Source organism: Pelophylax lessonae (assembly GCF_965119305.1).
Source record: "Pelophylax lessonae genome assembly, chromosome: 11".
Classification (NCBI taxonomy): Eukaryota; Metazoa; Chordata; class Amphibia; order Anura; family Ranidae; genus Pelophylax; species Pelophylax lessonae.
The window spans coordinates 143235526-143252192 of NC_138778.1; the positions used below are offsets into that span (position 1 = coordinate 143235526).

Below are 16667 nucleotides of genomic sequence, written 5' to 3' on the forward strand. Positions count from 1 at the left end.
TGACCAGAGCACCTTCTTCCACATGTTTGGTGTCTCCCAGGTGGCTTGTGGCAAACTTTAAACGAAACTTTTTATGGATATCTTTAAGAAATGGCTTTCTTCTTGCCACTCTTCCATAAAGGCCAGATTTGTGCAGTATACGACTGATTGTTGTCCTATGGACAGAGTCTCCCACCTCAGCTGTAGATCTCTGCAGTTCATCCAGAGTGATCATGGGCCTCTTGGCTGCATCTCTGATCAGTCTTCTCCTTGTATGAGCTGAAAGTTTAGAGGGACGGCCAGGTCTTCGTAGATTTGCAGTGGTCTGATACTCCTTCCATTTCAATATTATCGCTTGCACAGTGCTCCTTGGGATGTTTAAAGCTTGGGAAATCTTTTTGTATCCAAATCCAGTTTTAAACTTCTCCACAACAGTATCTCGGACCTGCCTGGTGTGTTCCTTGTTCTTCATGATGCTCTCTGCGCTTTAAACGGACCTCTGAGACTATCACAGTGCAGGTGCATTTATACGGAGACTTGATTACACACAGGTGGATTCTATTTATCATCATTAGTCATTTAGGTCAACATTGGATCATTCAGAGATCCTCACTGAACTTCTGGAGAGAGTTAGCTGCACTGAAAGTAAAGGGGCTGAATCATTTTGCACGCCCAATTTTTCAGTTTTTTATTTGTTAACAAAGTTTGAAATATCCAATAAATTTAGTTCCACTTCATGATTGTGTCCCACTTGTTGTTGATTCTACACAAAAAATGACAGTTTTATATCTTTATGTTTGAAGCCTGAAATGTGGCAAAAGGTCGCAAAGTTCATGGGGGCCGAATACTTTCGCAAGGCACTATATATATATATATATATATATATATATATATATACACAGAGGCTTCCTTCTGGGAGGACAGCCATGCAGACCAATTTGATGCAGTGTGAGGCTGACCCCCCACCCCTTCAACTTCTGCAGAAATGCTCGCAGCACTCACACGTCTATTTTCCAAAGATGACCTCTGGATATGACACTGAGCACGTGCACTCAACTTCTTTTGTCGACCATACCAAGGCCTGTTCTGAGTGGAACCTGTCCTGTTAAACGGCTGTATGGTCTTGGCCACCGTGCTGCAGCTCAGTTTTAGGGTCTTGGCAATCTTTTTATAGCCTAGGCCATCTTTATGTAGAGGAACAATTCTTTTTTTCAGATCCTCAGAAAGTTTTTTTGCCATGAGGTGCCATGTTGAACTTCCAGTGACCAGTATGAGAGAGTGAGAGCGATAACACCAAATTTAACACACCTGCTCCCAAATTCACACCTGAGCCCTTGTAACACCAACGAGTCACATGACACCGGGGAGGGAAAATGGCTAATTGGGCCTGATTTGAAAATTTTCACTTAGGGGTGTACTCACTTTTGTTGCCAGCGGTTTAGACATTAATGGCTGTGTGTTGAGTTATGTTGAGGGGACAGCAAATTTACACTGTTATACAAGTTGTACACTCACTACTTTACATTGTAGCAAAGTGTCATTTCTTCAGTGTTGTCACATGAAAAGATAGAATAAAATATTTACAAAAATGTGAGTGGTGTACTCACTTTTGTGAGATACTGTAGAAAAAGATTTTTATTGATACAAAAGGTTTTAAAATTGAGTACACTATTGGTAAAATATGAGCTCTGGTATGCATAACCACAACAAGATGCCCTTATACAATGGCAGATAGAAATTTTTGCATAGACATTTTTAACTTAATGTTACTGCCCAAGGGACCCCAATGTGTTTTAATTGCAAAAGTTCAAATCTTCCTCAGGGGAATGAGGACATCTAGATTTTAAGACATATCATGTTAGAGTATTTACATAAGAACAATGTATCATACTATATATCGATCATCAACCATGGGGAATCCTACCTTGAGACCACACCTGCAGGATGGGAGGGGCATGAAAGACAAATGTGCATCTTCAATATGAATCGTAAATATATAAAAAAAAATATCTTTTCGTCCAAAGGTTGTATTTACAGCCTTGGATCGCATTTATGTGCCTATTCGGGGAGGAGACTGGAACCATATTTTACTCCAGTTGGAACAAAAATGGATTTTCCAGCTGCAGGACACACTCCTACCTGGCTTAAATGACTGTATCTCTTTTTGTCCCTTTTTAAAAGGGTTTTCTTCTGGTAAAAGAAATAAATATCGACATTTTCTGTTTTCCCCTCTCTCATAGTGTCCTATTTTCCTTCTTTAGGATGATAGTTGGTATGATTTTTCTGCATTGCATTTATATTCAGATTCTTTATCTTGTGAATGTGGAAACTCATTTATTTATTCATCTTTGTATGCATGGATTCATTGCTCATATAATATAATGTATATATCATTTTGTAAATTCATGTGAAAAAAGTTTCTTGATATTTTGGCGATATGCAGTATACAGTACAGTATATTGTCAATTACTATTGTTTTTTGTTTGTTCTAGGTCTTTTTTGGGCTGTCCCTGATATATGGGGATGTGCACTGGTTTCCCTTTTGACCTCCTTACGCTGTAAGGAATGGGAGGTGATTCCATGTCATCTTTTATCCCTCCTGTGTCATCCCTTAGTGGCTGGCGCCAGGTGTCTGTGTCCGACGCACCCGCCCAACGTGGCGACAGCGGTCGTGTGCATGCGCAGGACATGCACAGTTGGGGTTCTATGGGGGATCAGGGATCTTCTCTATCGGACAGATCCAGTAACACTAGTTATACCCCTCACTCTTTGGGGGGCCTCAAATCACATACACCCAACACTTTTTTAGGCCCAACACGCGGAGGACACTTCCCCCAAGAGGGGTGAGGTGTAAGGGTTATAAAGCCCTACCTAAATCGCACATAGACACACAAGCAACAAAAACAGACACAATACAACATCTAAATTTGATCAACCTTTCTTCACATATTCTAACACACGCCAAAAAGGATGTATTAGCAAGGGGCTCAGTTTCCACCCACAACAAGACTCGGATGTTTTAGAAGTTATAAAATAGCTACAGCTCTCAGTATGCAATGGGCAGCACAGTGGTGTAGCGGTTAGCATTTTCACCTAGCAGTAAAAGGGTTGCTGGTTCGAATCCAAACCACGGTACTACCTGCCTGGACTTTTCTCCCTGTGCCTGCATGGGATTTCTCTGGGAACTCCGGTTTCCTCCCACACACCAAAGACACGCTGATAGGTTAATTGGATCCTGTCTAAATTGGCCTTACTATGTGCATGTAAGAATGTGAGTTAGGGACCTTAGATTGTAAGCTCCTTGAGGGCAGGGACTGATGTGAATGTATATGTAAAGCACTGCGTAAACTGACAGTGCTATATATGTACCTGACATAAATAAATGTAAACTGTTCTCATGCAAAATCCAATACTGACACCGATATTACCGATTGGTCAAGTTACTCTATGAGAGAGTTTAAGACATTCAGAGACCTTACTTCTCTATGGGAAGAAAGCAATTCATGTGACTTAATAGATCAAATTGACTAGTCACAATAGTATAAAAATGTAATAAAAACTTTCAATGAATTTGCTGACAACACTTATGCAATTGGAGCCATTTTGAAGGATCTATATAATTACATACACACCAAACATCCAAAGGTTCCCACTTTTTATAGCCTTTCAAAAATATATAAGAACCCAACGTGCCCTACCGGTTGATCAATCATCTTCAGGATGGGTAGTTTAATTGAGAATTTGAGCAGAGTTTTTGATGCCCAGTTACAACCCCATGGTTCATCTCTTTCTTCATTCATCAAGGACACTATTCATTTTTTAAAAATTATAGATGAACTTATTTCTGAAGATTAATTTGTAGTCACTATTAATGTGGGAGCTCTATACAGCTTCATCCCCCATTCTTAGGGGCTGGCATCTGTGCAAAAAAGTACTTTCCCAAAGACTGATAGATGATTGGGCCTTCAATGAGTTTATGCTGGATGGACTAGAATTCATTTTACACAATAATTTAATATTTTTCATTAACGGTTCCCACTACCTCCAGGTACAAGGCTTAGCGATGGGGACATCCTATGCCAATTTGTACCTGGTGGAGTGGGAATGGATGTTCCTCACAGACGAGAGCTTCGCAAAACATTCTTGCTACATTTCCACGTGGCATAGATATATATATATATTTCTGGTCTGGGAGGGGCCTAAAGAAACCCCTTTGGAGTGTTTAGAAAAAATCAACGAAAAAATCAACGAGAACTGTTACAACTTAAAATTTACAATGGCATATGATCCTAATTGTATCACTTTTCTGGATGTTCAAATCCAGAGGAGTGCATATGGTAAATTGGTAAGCACACTGTTTAGAAAGGAAACTGCAGGTAATACTGTATTACATGCCTAAAGCTTTCACTCTACAGCAGTGAAGAACTTTATATTTTATAGTCTTTATTTGAGGGCATACCAAAATCACATTGCGATCTTTTATTCGAGAAACATAGTCCGGAAAAAACCCTGGGTCCCGATGGCCTGCCGGGGGACTGGTACAAGATGTACATTGCTGATCTGGCCCCCAGGCTGCGTAGTCTCTTCCAGGCTTGCCTGGAGACTGGGTCGCTGCCGGATTCCTTACTACAAGCCCATATAGTTCTGATTTTGAAACCCAGTAAGGATCCCACACTCTGCTTGGCCTACCGGCCAATCTCTCTCCTTAACTATGATTTAAAGGTCCTTATGAAAATCATTGCCACCAGGTTGATGAAGGTACTCCCGTTCTTGGTTGATATTGAACAAACTGGATTCATGCTGGGTAAATCCACCGATATTAATATCCGACGGGTGTACACGCATTTACAGGTCCCTGCTGAGGAGCAGAGTCAGAGAGTCTTGGCCTCCTTGGACCTTGAGAAGGCCTTTGACTCCGTCGCCTGGCCTTACCTTGGTGAGGTGCTGCGGGCATTTGGCTTCGGCCCGATCTTCCGTAAATGGATTGACATTCTTTATTGCCAGCTTCTGGCCCAGATCAAACTGGGGGGCAGGGTGTCGCCTGCTTTTGATATCCAGCGCGGTACCCGCCAAGGGTGCCCGCTATCGCCGGCGCTGTTCTCGCTGGCGGTGGAGCCTCTGGCGAGGGCCATTCGAGGGTCGGGAGAGATTGGGGGATTCGGGTAGGGTCGCTGGAGGAAAAGTTGGCGTTATATGCTGATGATATTATCCTGTTCCTTTGGGACCCGGGCCCCTCCCTACGGTCTGTCCTAGCCTTGCTCTCGCGCTTTACTGAGCTCTCGGGACTCCAGGTTAATTGGGGGAAATCTCTCTTGCTCCCGGTTGATGCGGACGCTTGGGCGCGGGCGGACCCATCTCTCCCAGTATCCGATACTTGGGAGTCACTATATCCCCTAGGGTGCAGGACTTTTGTGAACTCAACCTTTCTCCCCTCCTCCAGTCTTTCAAAGATAGGCTCAAGGCTTGGATGAATCTTCCGTTGACATTGATTGGGAGAATTAATCTCGTTAAGATGAAGCTGCTGCCCCCGTTCTTGTATATTGTGCGCCAGTCCCCGGTGTGGATCCCAAAGCGGATCTTTAAACAGTTTCATTCCCTGATGACTGCCTTCCTCTGGGGTGCCCGCCCCCCTAGACTGCGCTTATCACCCGTTTGACTACTATTACTGTCCCAGCCGGAATTGAGACCTGTATCCTGGGACTTGTGTTGCTACTCGTACCCTGTTGGGACTTCTGCTCTTTTATGCTAGGAAGTTGGTGATGATGCACTGGAAAGAATCAGGGGCCCGGCCCTATCACAGTGGAAGGCATTGGTAAATTCGATGGTACCAATGTATAAAGCTGTTTACAAATTTAGGGGGTGTCCCAATAAATTCCACAAAGTCTGGCACCTGTGGGTGGAAGCTACTGATACTGCTGATGAACCCTCCGTTCCAGATCCCAGTGTTTCTTTAGCTGCTGTGTAGGTTGTTCCTGTCTATGTAGGCTACTGTGATCTGTTAGTATTCTTTTGACCACACTGGACCATACTATATTCTTTCTCTGCATGTTGGACTGTTGGTACTCAGACCTGTGAAGCTCAGGAACTTCTTGGAGCTGCAGCCTTGTTGGGGGGTGGGTGGATGGGGTTTTTATTTTTTTATCTTTGTCTTTTACTTTTTGTGTTTGGTCTTGTTATTGTGGTTCTATGTTGTTGAGCCTGGGAATGCCCACACGGCTCTGTTTTATATGTTGTTTTTCCAAACTTCAATAAACAAAATTTCAAAAAAAAAAAGAAACATAGTCCGAAACGCAAAGGAAATACAGAACCTACCAGGGTAATTTTTACGTTGTTCCAACCAACAATCAGAAACATTCTAAACAGATACTGTTGAAATACCTTTCAATTCACTATCCTTTTTTGGCCCTGTTCGTCCTGCCGGCCCTCAGCTCTTAGGATAGACATTCCCAGCGGCAGCCAATGGATCATGAGCATGCGATTTCTTTTATCAGATTTGTAAGTATGGGCCCCTTAGTGTCTTGCATCAGCATAACATTATCTACTATCTTTATTACATGCTACAAACTGTCTATTTCCTAGAAACCATGTATCGCATCAACGATGAAACAGTGGCTCTGAGGAAGAGGTTAACCCTCGAAACGCGTCAGCCGTCATCTTATCGGATATGGACGAATTTATGGACTATTCCTGACATTTGAGCAACTGAGCTCGATATGATCTATTTTAACCTATGTTTGTGAGTAGCCATTTTTATATGTTGTATGAATAAAGCCTATTAATGAGGATAATGCCCTAGGTCGGTGCTCCCTTTCTTTGTTTTTCTTTGTATCGCATCAACCCCTGAGGAAGTGAATGGTTGTTCACGAAACGCGTCCATTTACCAGGATGCATTTTCATACCTACCATGGATTGCTCTATGGAATACTGAACTTGACTATGAATATGAATATACTATGTATAACATCGCAAATCTGTTTCATAATATGGTACCTGTCTGTGTTTATTTGCTGACATTGTATGTTCCAATAAACTTGCTTTTTAAATTGTATCATTGGGCGTGTCGCACCTCATTCAAGGTCCCAAGGGCAAATCTTTGCAACTTTCTATACAAATACTGGCCTATATTAACTGATGACCCTATTGTAAAACAATTTGTTACTCCCACACCTTCAGGCACCTTTAAGTAAGTGAGTTCAATAAGGGACAAACTGGTTCAAAGAGAATATAAGGATGACTCTACAAGAAAACACTGCTCTGTGAAAGGCACTTTTCCTTGTGGCCATTGCTCATTGAATAGAAGAAACATATTAACTTTGCCAAATGGGGAAAAATTCATACCCAAACATTTTGCGAACTGTCGAATAAAAGGAATTGTATATTTACTGTATTGTGAATGCGGCTCTTCTATGTGGGCAAAACAAGAGTTTTTGCGATGCATTTAAAAACATATGTACAGTATGCAAATTGGTAACCTTTACCTCCCAATAGGCAGAGTACACAATTATAAAAACCCAAAGGTTGTATTTACAGCCTTGGATTGCATTTATGTGCCTATTCGGGGAGGAGGCTGGAACCAATCTTAACTCCAGTTGGAACAGAAATGGTGACAGCGAGCGGGCATCTTCTCCGCCATTCATTCACAGTCCTCTGTGAATGGGAAACTACAATTCCCGACAGCCTTTGCAGCCTTAGATTCAGAAGTAATCTTGTACATGAAGCAACATTTTCTCATACACTGCTACTTCATGCATAAGTTTACTTCTGAGTTCAACAGTTGGTTCTGAGTACTGTATAAAAACCCAAAGGTTGTATTTACAGCCTTGGATTGCATTTATGTGCCTATTCGGGGAGGAGGCTGGAACCAATCTTAACTCCAGTTGGAACAGAAATGTATTTTCCAGCTGCGGGACACGCTCCTACCTGGCTTAAAGGACTGTTTTTCTTTTTGTCCCTTTTTAAGAGTTTTCTTCTGGTAAAACAAATTAATATTGACATTTTCTGTTTTCTTTTGGGACGAGCAGTACCCCTTCCACCCATGCATGTGGGTACCTTCCTTAGTATAAGGGAGAATGCCTTAAAGAGGTTGTAAACCTCCAAATAAAAATTAAAAAAATAAAAATCTGATAGACAAAAGCATAATGAGCTAGTATGCATCTTACTAAGCTAATTGAAGTTTCACCTTTTGAAACATGTTACGTGTTCCACACATATTTCCCCTTCACCACCTCTCCTTGGTGACAGCGAGCCGGCATCTTCTCCGCCATTCATTCACAGTCCTCTGTGAATGGGAAACTACAATTCCCGACAGCCTTTGCAGCCTTAGATTCAGAAGTAATCTTGTGCATGAAGCAACATTTTCTCATACACTGCTATTTCATGCACAAGTTTACTTCTGAGTTCAACAGTTGGTTCTGAGTACTGTATATTAGGAGACAGACACATGAGGAGGTTTTCAGGTATGGGTGTACGTTTAGTAAACTGAGATAAGCCGAGATCTGGAGTATCACGGCTTGTCTCAGAGCATTGCCGGTTTAAATTACTGAGAAGAGTAGTGGAGAATATAGTCTTCTCTTCTCATCTCAGTACACAAACGGCTTGCATTCACTGCATCAGAAACGGCCAGTTTAGTAACACATGATGTCACCTGATCACTGTGCTTCTCTTTGAAGATCTCCTCTTCCAGCTTCTCCAGCTCAGAGGTGTAGATAGCAGGAAGAAATAGGAGATCTCTGCTGTGAATGTCCCCGTGCCCAAAAGTGAAAGTAAAAACTCTCCCTACTGCAGTGAAATATACATCAACAGCAGGTTAGAAACACGTTAACTATACAATCACATATATATATCTGTGTGTATATATATATATATATATATATATATATATATATATACTGTATGTACTGGTGTATATATAAATAAATATATATATATATATATATATATATATATATTTTTTTTTTTTTTTTTTTTTATTTCAGGTACTTATATAGCTCCGTCAATTTACACAGCGCTTTACATATACATTGCACATTCACATCAGTCCCTGCCCTCAAGGAGCTTACAATCTAAGGTCCCTAACTCACATACATACACAGTAGGGCCAATTTTTTATACAGGATCCAATTAACCTACCAGCATGTCTTTGGAGTGTGGGAGGAAATCAATCTGTCACGATTCGACCACGCCCACAGCGACTAGCTAACCGAGACGTGATGAATCGTGACTGGGCATTATAAGGGGAAATAAAGAAAATTCCTACTAAGTAATTAGATTGGCTGCAATACTTTCACAGCCTGCACTGCCTTCGGTCACCACTAGAGGGAGACTCCACTCCAATCCAGCTGGCTGACCACACACAGGCAGATACAAATCTTACATACAATCTGGTGCACCCTAATGCCTCGTACACACGTACCGATCGTCAGCCGACCGATCGGCCGTCTTTTGTCCAGGGCTGTCCTGTCCGCTGAAAAGTGCAAAAGACTGCACACGAATTTTGTTGGCCAACAACAGCCGACTGCAGAAGTGATGTCATGTGATGGTTAACTTTCCGTGTCTTTTTTCTTCTCTGAGCATGCCCAGTCTTGCAAATCTGCTGTCTGTCGGCCGAATTCTGTACTGACTGAGGAACAATCGGCCGTTCAGGTGACAGCCAACAAAAATTTTAATGCCTGCATGACAGATTCTTTTCGGCCGAAAGTGCACTGTCGGCTGTCGGAAGCATCATACTAACAAGCCTACAATCGGCCGATCGGTCGTCGGCCAAATATTTACGGCCGACAATCGGTACGTGTGTACGAGGCATTAGGGTTGGGGAGCAGTCTAGCAATTACCACACACTACTAGGATTCCTCCAGCTATCCTACAAGCCAGAACCCCTGTGTTGATCACTCTTCCCACTGTCCCCACACCCACACACCACAAAGGATAGCCTGCCACCACCCAACAGTTTGTCCGCAGACTGGTCTGCTGGGACACCACACACACGCAGATCTCCGTCTGGTGTACAATCTGCATGCAATCTGCCAACACACAGTGCAATTGCATACAGATTGGCATGTATGTATGTATGTACTGGTATGTATGTGTATATATATATATATATATATATATATATATATATATATATATATATATATACTGTATGTATATATGTATATATACTGTGCATGTGTTTGTGTATAGATATGTTTTCATGTGTCAGAACATGTCATTACGAGTTCTTTTAAACTTTAGTTTCACTTTTTAAATTTAGCAGTGCCTGTAATCTCACAATATCTTGTGAGATTACAGGCAGTCCACCCAGTTATACACAGATCTCAGCAGTTCTCAGAGAAAAAAATTCTCCTCTGATCACCCTGTGAGAAGTGAAGCTCTCCTCCTTCTAAACTGGGTGCCAGAGGAGATATTTTTTCTCTGAGAACTGCCGAGAAGTGAACTGAGAGAAAACTTCTCAGTTTACTAAATGTACACCATAGGCAGAGAAATCCTGGTGGAATATCCCAGATGGCATATACTGTATATCGGCCTATGGGGAATGTTCATGAGACTTGAGTGAAATAACTATATATCAGCCTATGGGTAATGTTCATGAGACTTAAATGAAATAACTATATATTGGCCTATGGGGAATGTTCATGAGACTTGAGTGATATAACTAATCCTATTTCCATCTAGTGAGCCTTTTATCCTAGAACATCGCACAAATCTTTTTATAATATATGGGGATTTTGTAAATGATGAGATGCGAGTATGATACTCGAAGGATATGCTTTTATGCTTCTGAAAGATCCTGCACTATGGAGATGTTTTTTTCTTTTAAATGTCAATTTCTGAGCCAAAAATTGAAGACAGTGGAGATGTAGCAGAGTGGGAAACTATATTAAAGTCCAGTCGGGCCTGGGAGAAGAAGCGTACTTGAGATCCTGTATAAACAAGCCCTTTGGAGAAAAGCGTTATCTGGCTCACTTTATTATAGGGGTCAGGTTAATACATTTTGGTGAGTCTTCAATCTTCTCCAAGAAAACAGAGAGCTGTGTATGGGATTTTTCGTAAGTTGAAGGAAGATTGTGCACTGAGGATTATTTATGTGTCAGACTTTTTTATTATTAGATGTTGGATTTGATATAACTTTCTAAATCATTTTCATATTTATTCATTTATTTTACCACTTTATCACTTAGTAAGTTAGTTCCACTTAAATTTCTGCAGTACTGGGTGTAGAGGTTTAAATGACATTCTTACCAATGACTTCCTGATACTGTTTAATTACAGTTTTTGGGTCAGGGCCCATAAAGAAATACATGTCAACGATGCCTCCTATGGTCCTCCAGGTCAGGGCAGGAGCTGGCTGCAGTATTACATCTGAAATAGATAAGCATATTTGTATAAAGCTGAGCTTTTTATGCAATATGGTCATCTAGACAACAAACAAAGCAGCCTTTAAAGTCATTGACGGCAATCCATTTTACAGTACAGTTTTTAGGGCCTATTCAGACTGTTGCAAAGTTTTGCATTACTATATGCACCTTTTCTCTCCTGAGTCAAAAGTTCCATCAATACCTACAGATAAGACACATCCTTCCTTCCCATAATATGGAACAAAAGCTGACCAAATCCTCAGCCCCTCTAATTATTTTTCTAGTAACCACCATACCAAAAAAAAGGTCTTATTTCATATCTATATGCCTCTGTTTGCCAAGATGAATCTGACAAAATACCATTGACATGCAAGGTTCAGTGAGGGAAAAAAGTATTTGATCAGTCTATAATTTTAATGGTAGGTTTATTTTAACAATGAGAGGCAGAATAACAACTAAATAATGCAGAAAAATGCATTTAAAAAAAATTATAAATTGATTTGCATTTAATCATTGAAATAAGTATTTTATTCCCTATCAATCAGCAAGATTTATGGCTCCCAGGTGTTTTCTATACAGGTAACGAGCTGAGATTAGGAGCACTCTCTTAAACAGAGTTCTCCTAATCTCAGCTTGTTACCTGTATAAAAGACGCCTGTCCACAGAAGCAATCAATCAATTAATCAGATTCCAATCTCTCCACCATGGCCAAAATTAAAGAGCTGTCCAAGGATGTCAGGAACAAAATTGTAGACCTACACAAGGCTGGAATGGGCTACAAGACCATCCCCAAGCAGTTTGGTGTGAGGGTGACATTCGCAAATGGAACAAAACAAAATAACTGTCAATTTACCTCGGTCTAGGGCTCCATGCAAGATCTCACCTCGTGGAGTTTCAATGATCATGAAAACAGTGAGAAATCAGCCCAGAACTAAACGGGAGAATCTTGTCAGTGATCTCAAGGCAGCTGGGACCAAAGTCACCAAGAAAACAATAGGTAACACACTATGCCATGAAGGACTGAAATCCTGCAGTGCCCGCAAGGTCCCCCCGCTCAAGAAAGCACATGTACATGCCCGTCTTAGAATTGGAAATCAACATCTGAATGATTCAAAAGAGAACTGGGTGAAAGTGTTGTGGTCAGATGAGACCGAAATTGAGCGATTTGGCATCAACCCAACTTTTGTTTGGAGGAGGAGAAATGCTGCCTATGACCCCCCAAGAACACCCTCCCCACATCAAACATGGAGGTGGAAACATTATGCTTTTTGGGTGTTTTTCTGCTAAGGGGACAAGACAGCTTCACCGCATCAAAGGGAAGATGGACAGGGGACATGTACCGTCAAATCTTGGGCGAGAACTTCCTTACCTCAGCCAGGGTATTAAAAATGGGTGGTGGATGGGTATTACAGCATGACAATGACACAAAACAAACTGCCAAGACAACAAAGGAGTGGCTCAAGAAGAAGCACATTAAGGTCCTGGAGTGGCCTAGCCAGTCTCCAGACCTTAATCCCATAGAAAATATGTGGAGGGAGCTGAAGGTTCAAGTTACCAAACATCAGCCTCGAAACCCTAATGACTTGGAGAGGATCTGCAAAGATGAGCGGGACAAAATCCCTCCTGAGATGTGTGCAAACCTGGTGGCGAACTACAAGAAACGTCTGACCTCTGAGATTGCCAACAAGAGTTTTGCCACCAAGTACTAAGTCATGTTTTGCAAAGGGGTTAAATACTTATTTCACTCTTTAAAATGCAAATCAATTTAGACCTTTTTTGAAATGCGTTTTTTCAGGAATTTTTTTTTTGTTATTCTGTCTCTCACTATTATAATAAACCTACTAAATACAGTACAAAATCAGCAGTGGATCAAATACTTTTTCCCTCACTGTAGTATGGGGAAAAGATTTAGGGTGTATTCCAGGGGATGTGGGGCAGAACGTGTTGGTGGTAGTCACTATAGTGTCCCTCTCACCTACCCTATGACTGATTCAATTGTTTATGTTACATTGAGTATTGCACACCACAGAAATTGTACCACTTGGGTCATAGCCACACCCTAAACTTCCCTAAATGCGGCAATTGTACTGCAGATCTCATTCATATGCTGTGGAGAAGCCTTAACCACTTTAGCCCCGGAAGATTTTACCCCCTTCCTGACCAGGGGGTATTTTGCGAATCGGCACTGCTTGACTTTAACGGACAATTGCGCGGTCATGCGACGCTGTACCTAAACAAATTTGACGTCCTTTTTTTCCCACAAACAGAGCTTTCTTTTGGTGGTATTTGATCACCTGTGCGATTTTTTGATCATGCGCTATAAACAAAAAAAAGCGTCAATTTTGCAAAAATAACAATATTTTTCAAATTTTTTTATATGAAATTCCCAAAACAAATGTAAAAATCTAATTTTTTTAACATTTTCGGCCAATTTGTTTTATGCTACATATATTTGGTAAAAAAAAATCGCAAAAAGCGTATTTTGATTGGTTTGCTATCGCGTTTACTAACAAAGGGAAAGATTTTTGTCATTTTTGTTGTTTTTTTTTTAACGCGTAATGGTGGCGGTCTGTGATTTTTTTGCGGTACTGCCATGGGCGTCCGCAGAACTTTTTTCAGGGGGGGGGGGGGGGGGCATAATTTTAAGGTCACCCATGCTCCATCCTTTTCAACAATGTCATGAAGGGAGGGGCTTAGTCATTATACTTATTTTGAGTATATTCCCTTAAAGCATGTTATACAGCACAGTGCTTTGCTGTGTAATTTGGCCCCTTCTATCACCTAAAATACCTGGCTGATCCTGCCTGGCTATGTCCTCCCCTCTGTAAACTGACCACGGTATACCATGGCTGCTGAGCCCTGACACCGTGGTCAGTTTTTTACGTGCCTTCATCATCCGCAGCCCTCCTGTCCTCCTCTGTCCTCTCCCCCCCCCTCCCTGCCTGTCTGCTCCTGTGTCAGTGCCCACCTCCCCTCCTCTCCTGCTGCTGTAGTTTCATTTAAAGTTTCATGTCCTGTCTACAGTCTGTTTAATAATCCTGTGTGCCCCTGTGTCTGTTTTTTATAAAAATAATCCATTCTTTACAAGTATAGAGTGTCACTCGCCGCTCACGTGACCCACCACCTCTTTCCTCCTCTCCTCTTCCCCTCCTTCCCCCCTCCCAATTGACATCAATGAGGAATCCTTGGCCCCGCCCGCTGCAGGCAGCTGTCAGCCGGAGAGAGGAGAGAGCCGGTGGGTCATGTGAGCGGCGCTCGGCCCTCTGAATCCTGGTAAAGAACAGCTTATTTTTTTAAAACACAGACACACATGCACACATGATTATTAAACAGAACAGACAGGATGGTATAAAGTGGCTTAACAACCACTTAAAAGGGGAAGTTGAGATTCCAAGGGGGGGCATTTACCCCCCCTTGCCCCTACCTGCGGATGCCCATGGGTACTGCGACATTGCGGCGGACAGATCCGACCCTTGACTGACATTTTTGACACTTTTGGGGTTACCAGTGACATTTCTACAGTAATCAGTGCTATACATATGCACTGTTACTGTAAAATTACACTGGCAGTGAAGGGGTTAACTTTATTTGAGAGGGAGGGGTGGTGTGTGTCCCTAGGGGCGTGATTCTAACTGTGATTGGCTGTGGCTTGGGCTGTAGGAACAATGATCAACGGTCCTACATAGTAGAACCGTATAATCACTATTCCTACACAGGGGAGAATGACAGGCGGCTTGTTTACATTAGCTGCCTGCCTTTCTCCCTCTCCCCCGCCGATCGCAGAGTGACCGGCGGACATCGCGCGTGGGGGGGCCGGGGGGGACGTAGTACTACGTCGCTCTGCCTGTGAGGGGCTGACTGCCTCAGTAAATATACTGCGAGCAGTCGGCAAGTGGTTAAAGAAAACATTTATTAATGTATATTTGTGGTCACGGTGTAAAATCATATATCCATTTTCACATTTCATTCCAATTATTCCCAGCTGACCCCTATTAATCTGAACGATATTGAGGTTTGTAAACTTACTTTGTGAAGATCTTACACAGTTACTTCCTTGAATTCTGTGAAACGTATTCACACACATATGTACACATTTGTTCACATATGTATTCACATATTACACAATACATACCCATAGCATTACTGTTGAGCAGGAATACTCCATGAGCAGAACCATCTTTATCAAAGCCCAGATAAAATGGATGTGAACCATATAGATTAGCATCTTCCTAGAAGAAAAATAAACACCCCGTGTTTTAAAGTCTATGTGAAGCCATACCTTGTAAAAAAAAACACATTCAGTTTAAAACAGAAATGAAAAGCAAAACATTATATATACACAGGTGCATCTCATAAAATTTGAATATCATCAAAAAGTTTTATTTCAGCAATTCAATTCAAAAAGTGAAACTTATATATTTTATATATATGGGTTTCACTCAGAGTGATATATTCCAAGCATTTCTTTCATTAAATTTTAATGATTATGGTTTACAGCTAGTGAAAACCCAGAATTCAGTATCTCAGAAAATTTGAATAATACATAACATCATTAAAAAAAAGGATTTTTAATACAGATATGTTGGCTTACTGAAAAGTATGTCCATGTCAGTATAGTATGCACGCAATAACATCCTTTTGCATGATTTAGTGCGTTAATCATCATCATCAGCCTGTGGCACTGCTGAGGGGATATGGAAGCCCAGGTTGCTTTGATAGCTACCTTCAGATCGTCTGCATTGTTGGGTCTGGTGTCTCTCATCTTCCTCTTGGCAATACCCCACAGATTCTCTAGGGGGTTTAGGTCAGGCGAATTTGCTGGCCAATCAAGCACAGTGATGGTACCATGATCATTAAACCAGGTATTGGTACTTTTGGCAGTGTGGGCAGGTGCCAAGTTCTGCTGGAAAATGAAATCAGCATCTACATAAAGCTGGTCAGCAGGGGGAAGCATGACGTGCTCCAAAATTTCCTGGTAGAGGGCTGTGCTGACTTTGGATTTGATAAAACACAATGGACAAACACCAGCAGATAACATGGCTCCCCAAATCATCACTGACTGTGGAAACTTCACACTGGACCTCATAAAGAACTAGATAATCTACTAGTTGAAGAAATAGCTAAAATGACAATGAAAGGAGAAGTTATCATTATGGGAGATTTCAATCTTCCAGATATAAACTGGAAAACCAAAATAGCAAGTTCTACCAGGAGTACAGATATTCTAAATTCCCTACTGGGGTTGTCTCTGCAACAAGTGGTTGAGGAGCCAACCCTGAGGGAGGCCATTTTGGATTTGGTATTCACAAATGGGGATTCGGTATATGATGT

General features: G+C 41.6%; 1 protein-coding gene across 1 annotated transcript in view; it reads right to left on the reverse strand.

The window, feature by feature from the left end:
* The window catches only part of LOC309566551 (lysosomal alpha-glucosidase-like), a 133583-nt gene that overhangs the window by 80539 nt on the left and 36377 nt on the right, over positions 1–16667 (reverse strand). Inside the window, exons 4-5 of the mRNA XM_082271732.1 lie at positions 15469–15565; positions 11221–11340 (exon numbers count right to left, since the gene is read on the reverse strand). Of these exons, the coding sequence (XP_082127858.1) occupies positions 11221–11340; positions 15469–15565 (217 nt within the window). The remainder of the gene's footprint in view (positions 1–11220; positions 11341–15468; positions 15566–16667) is intronic.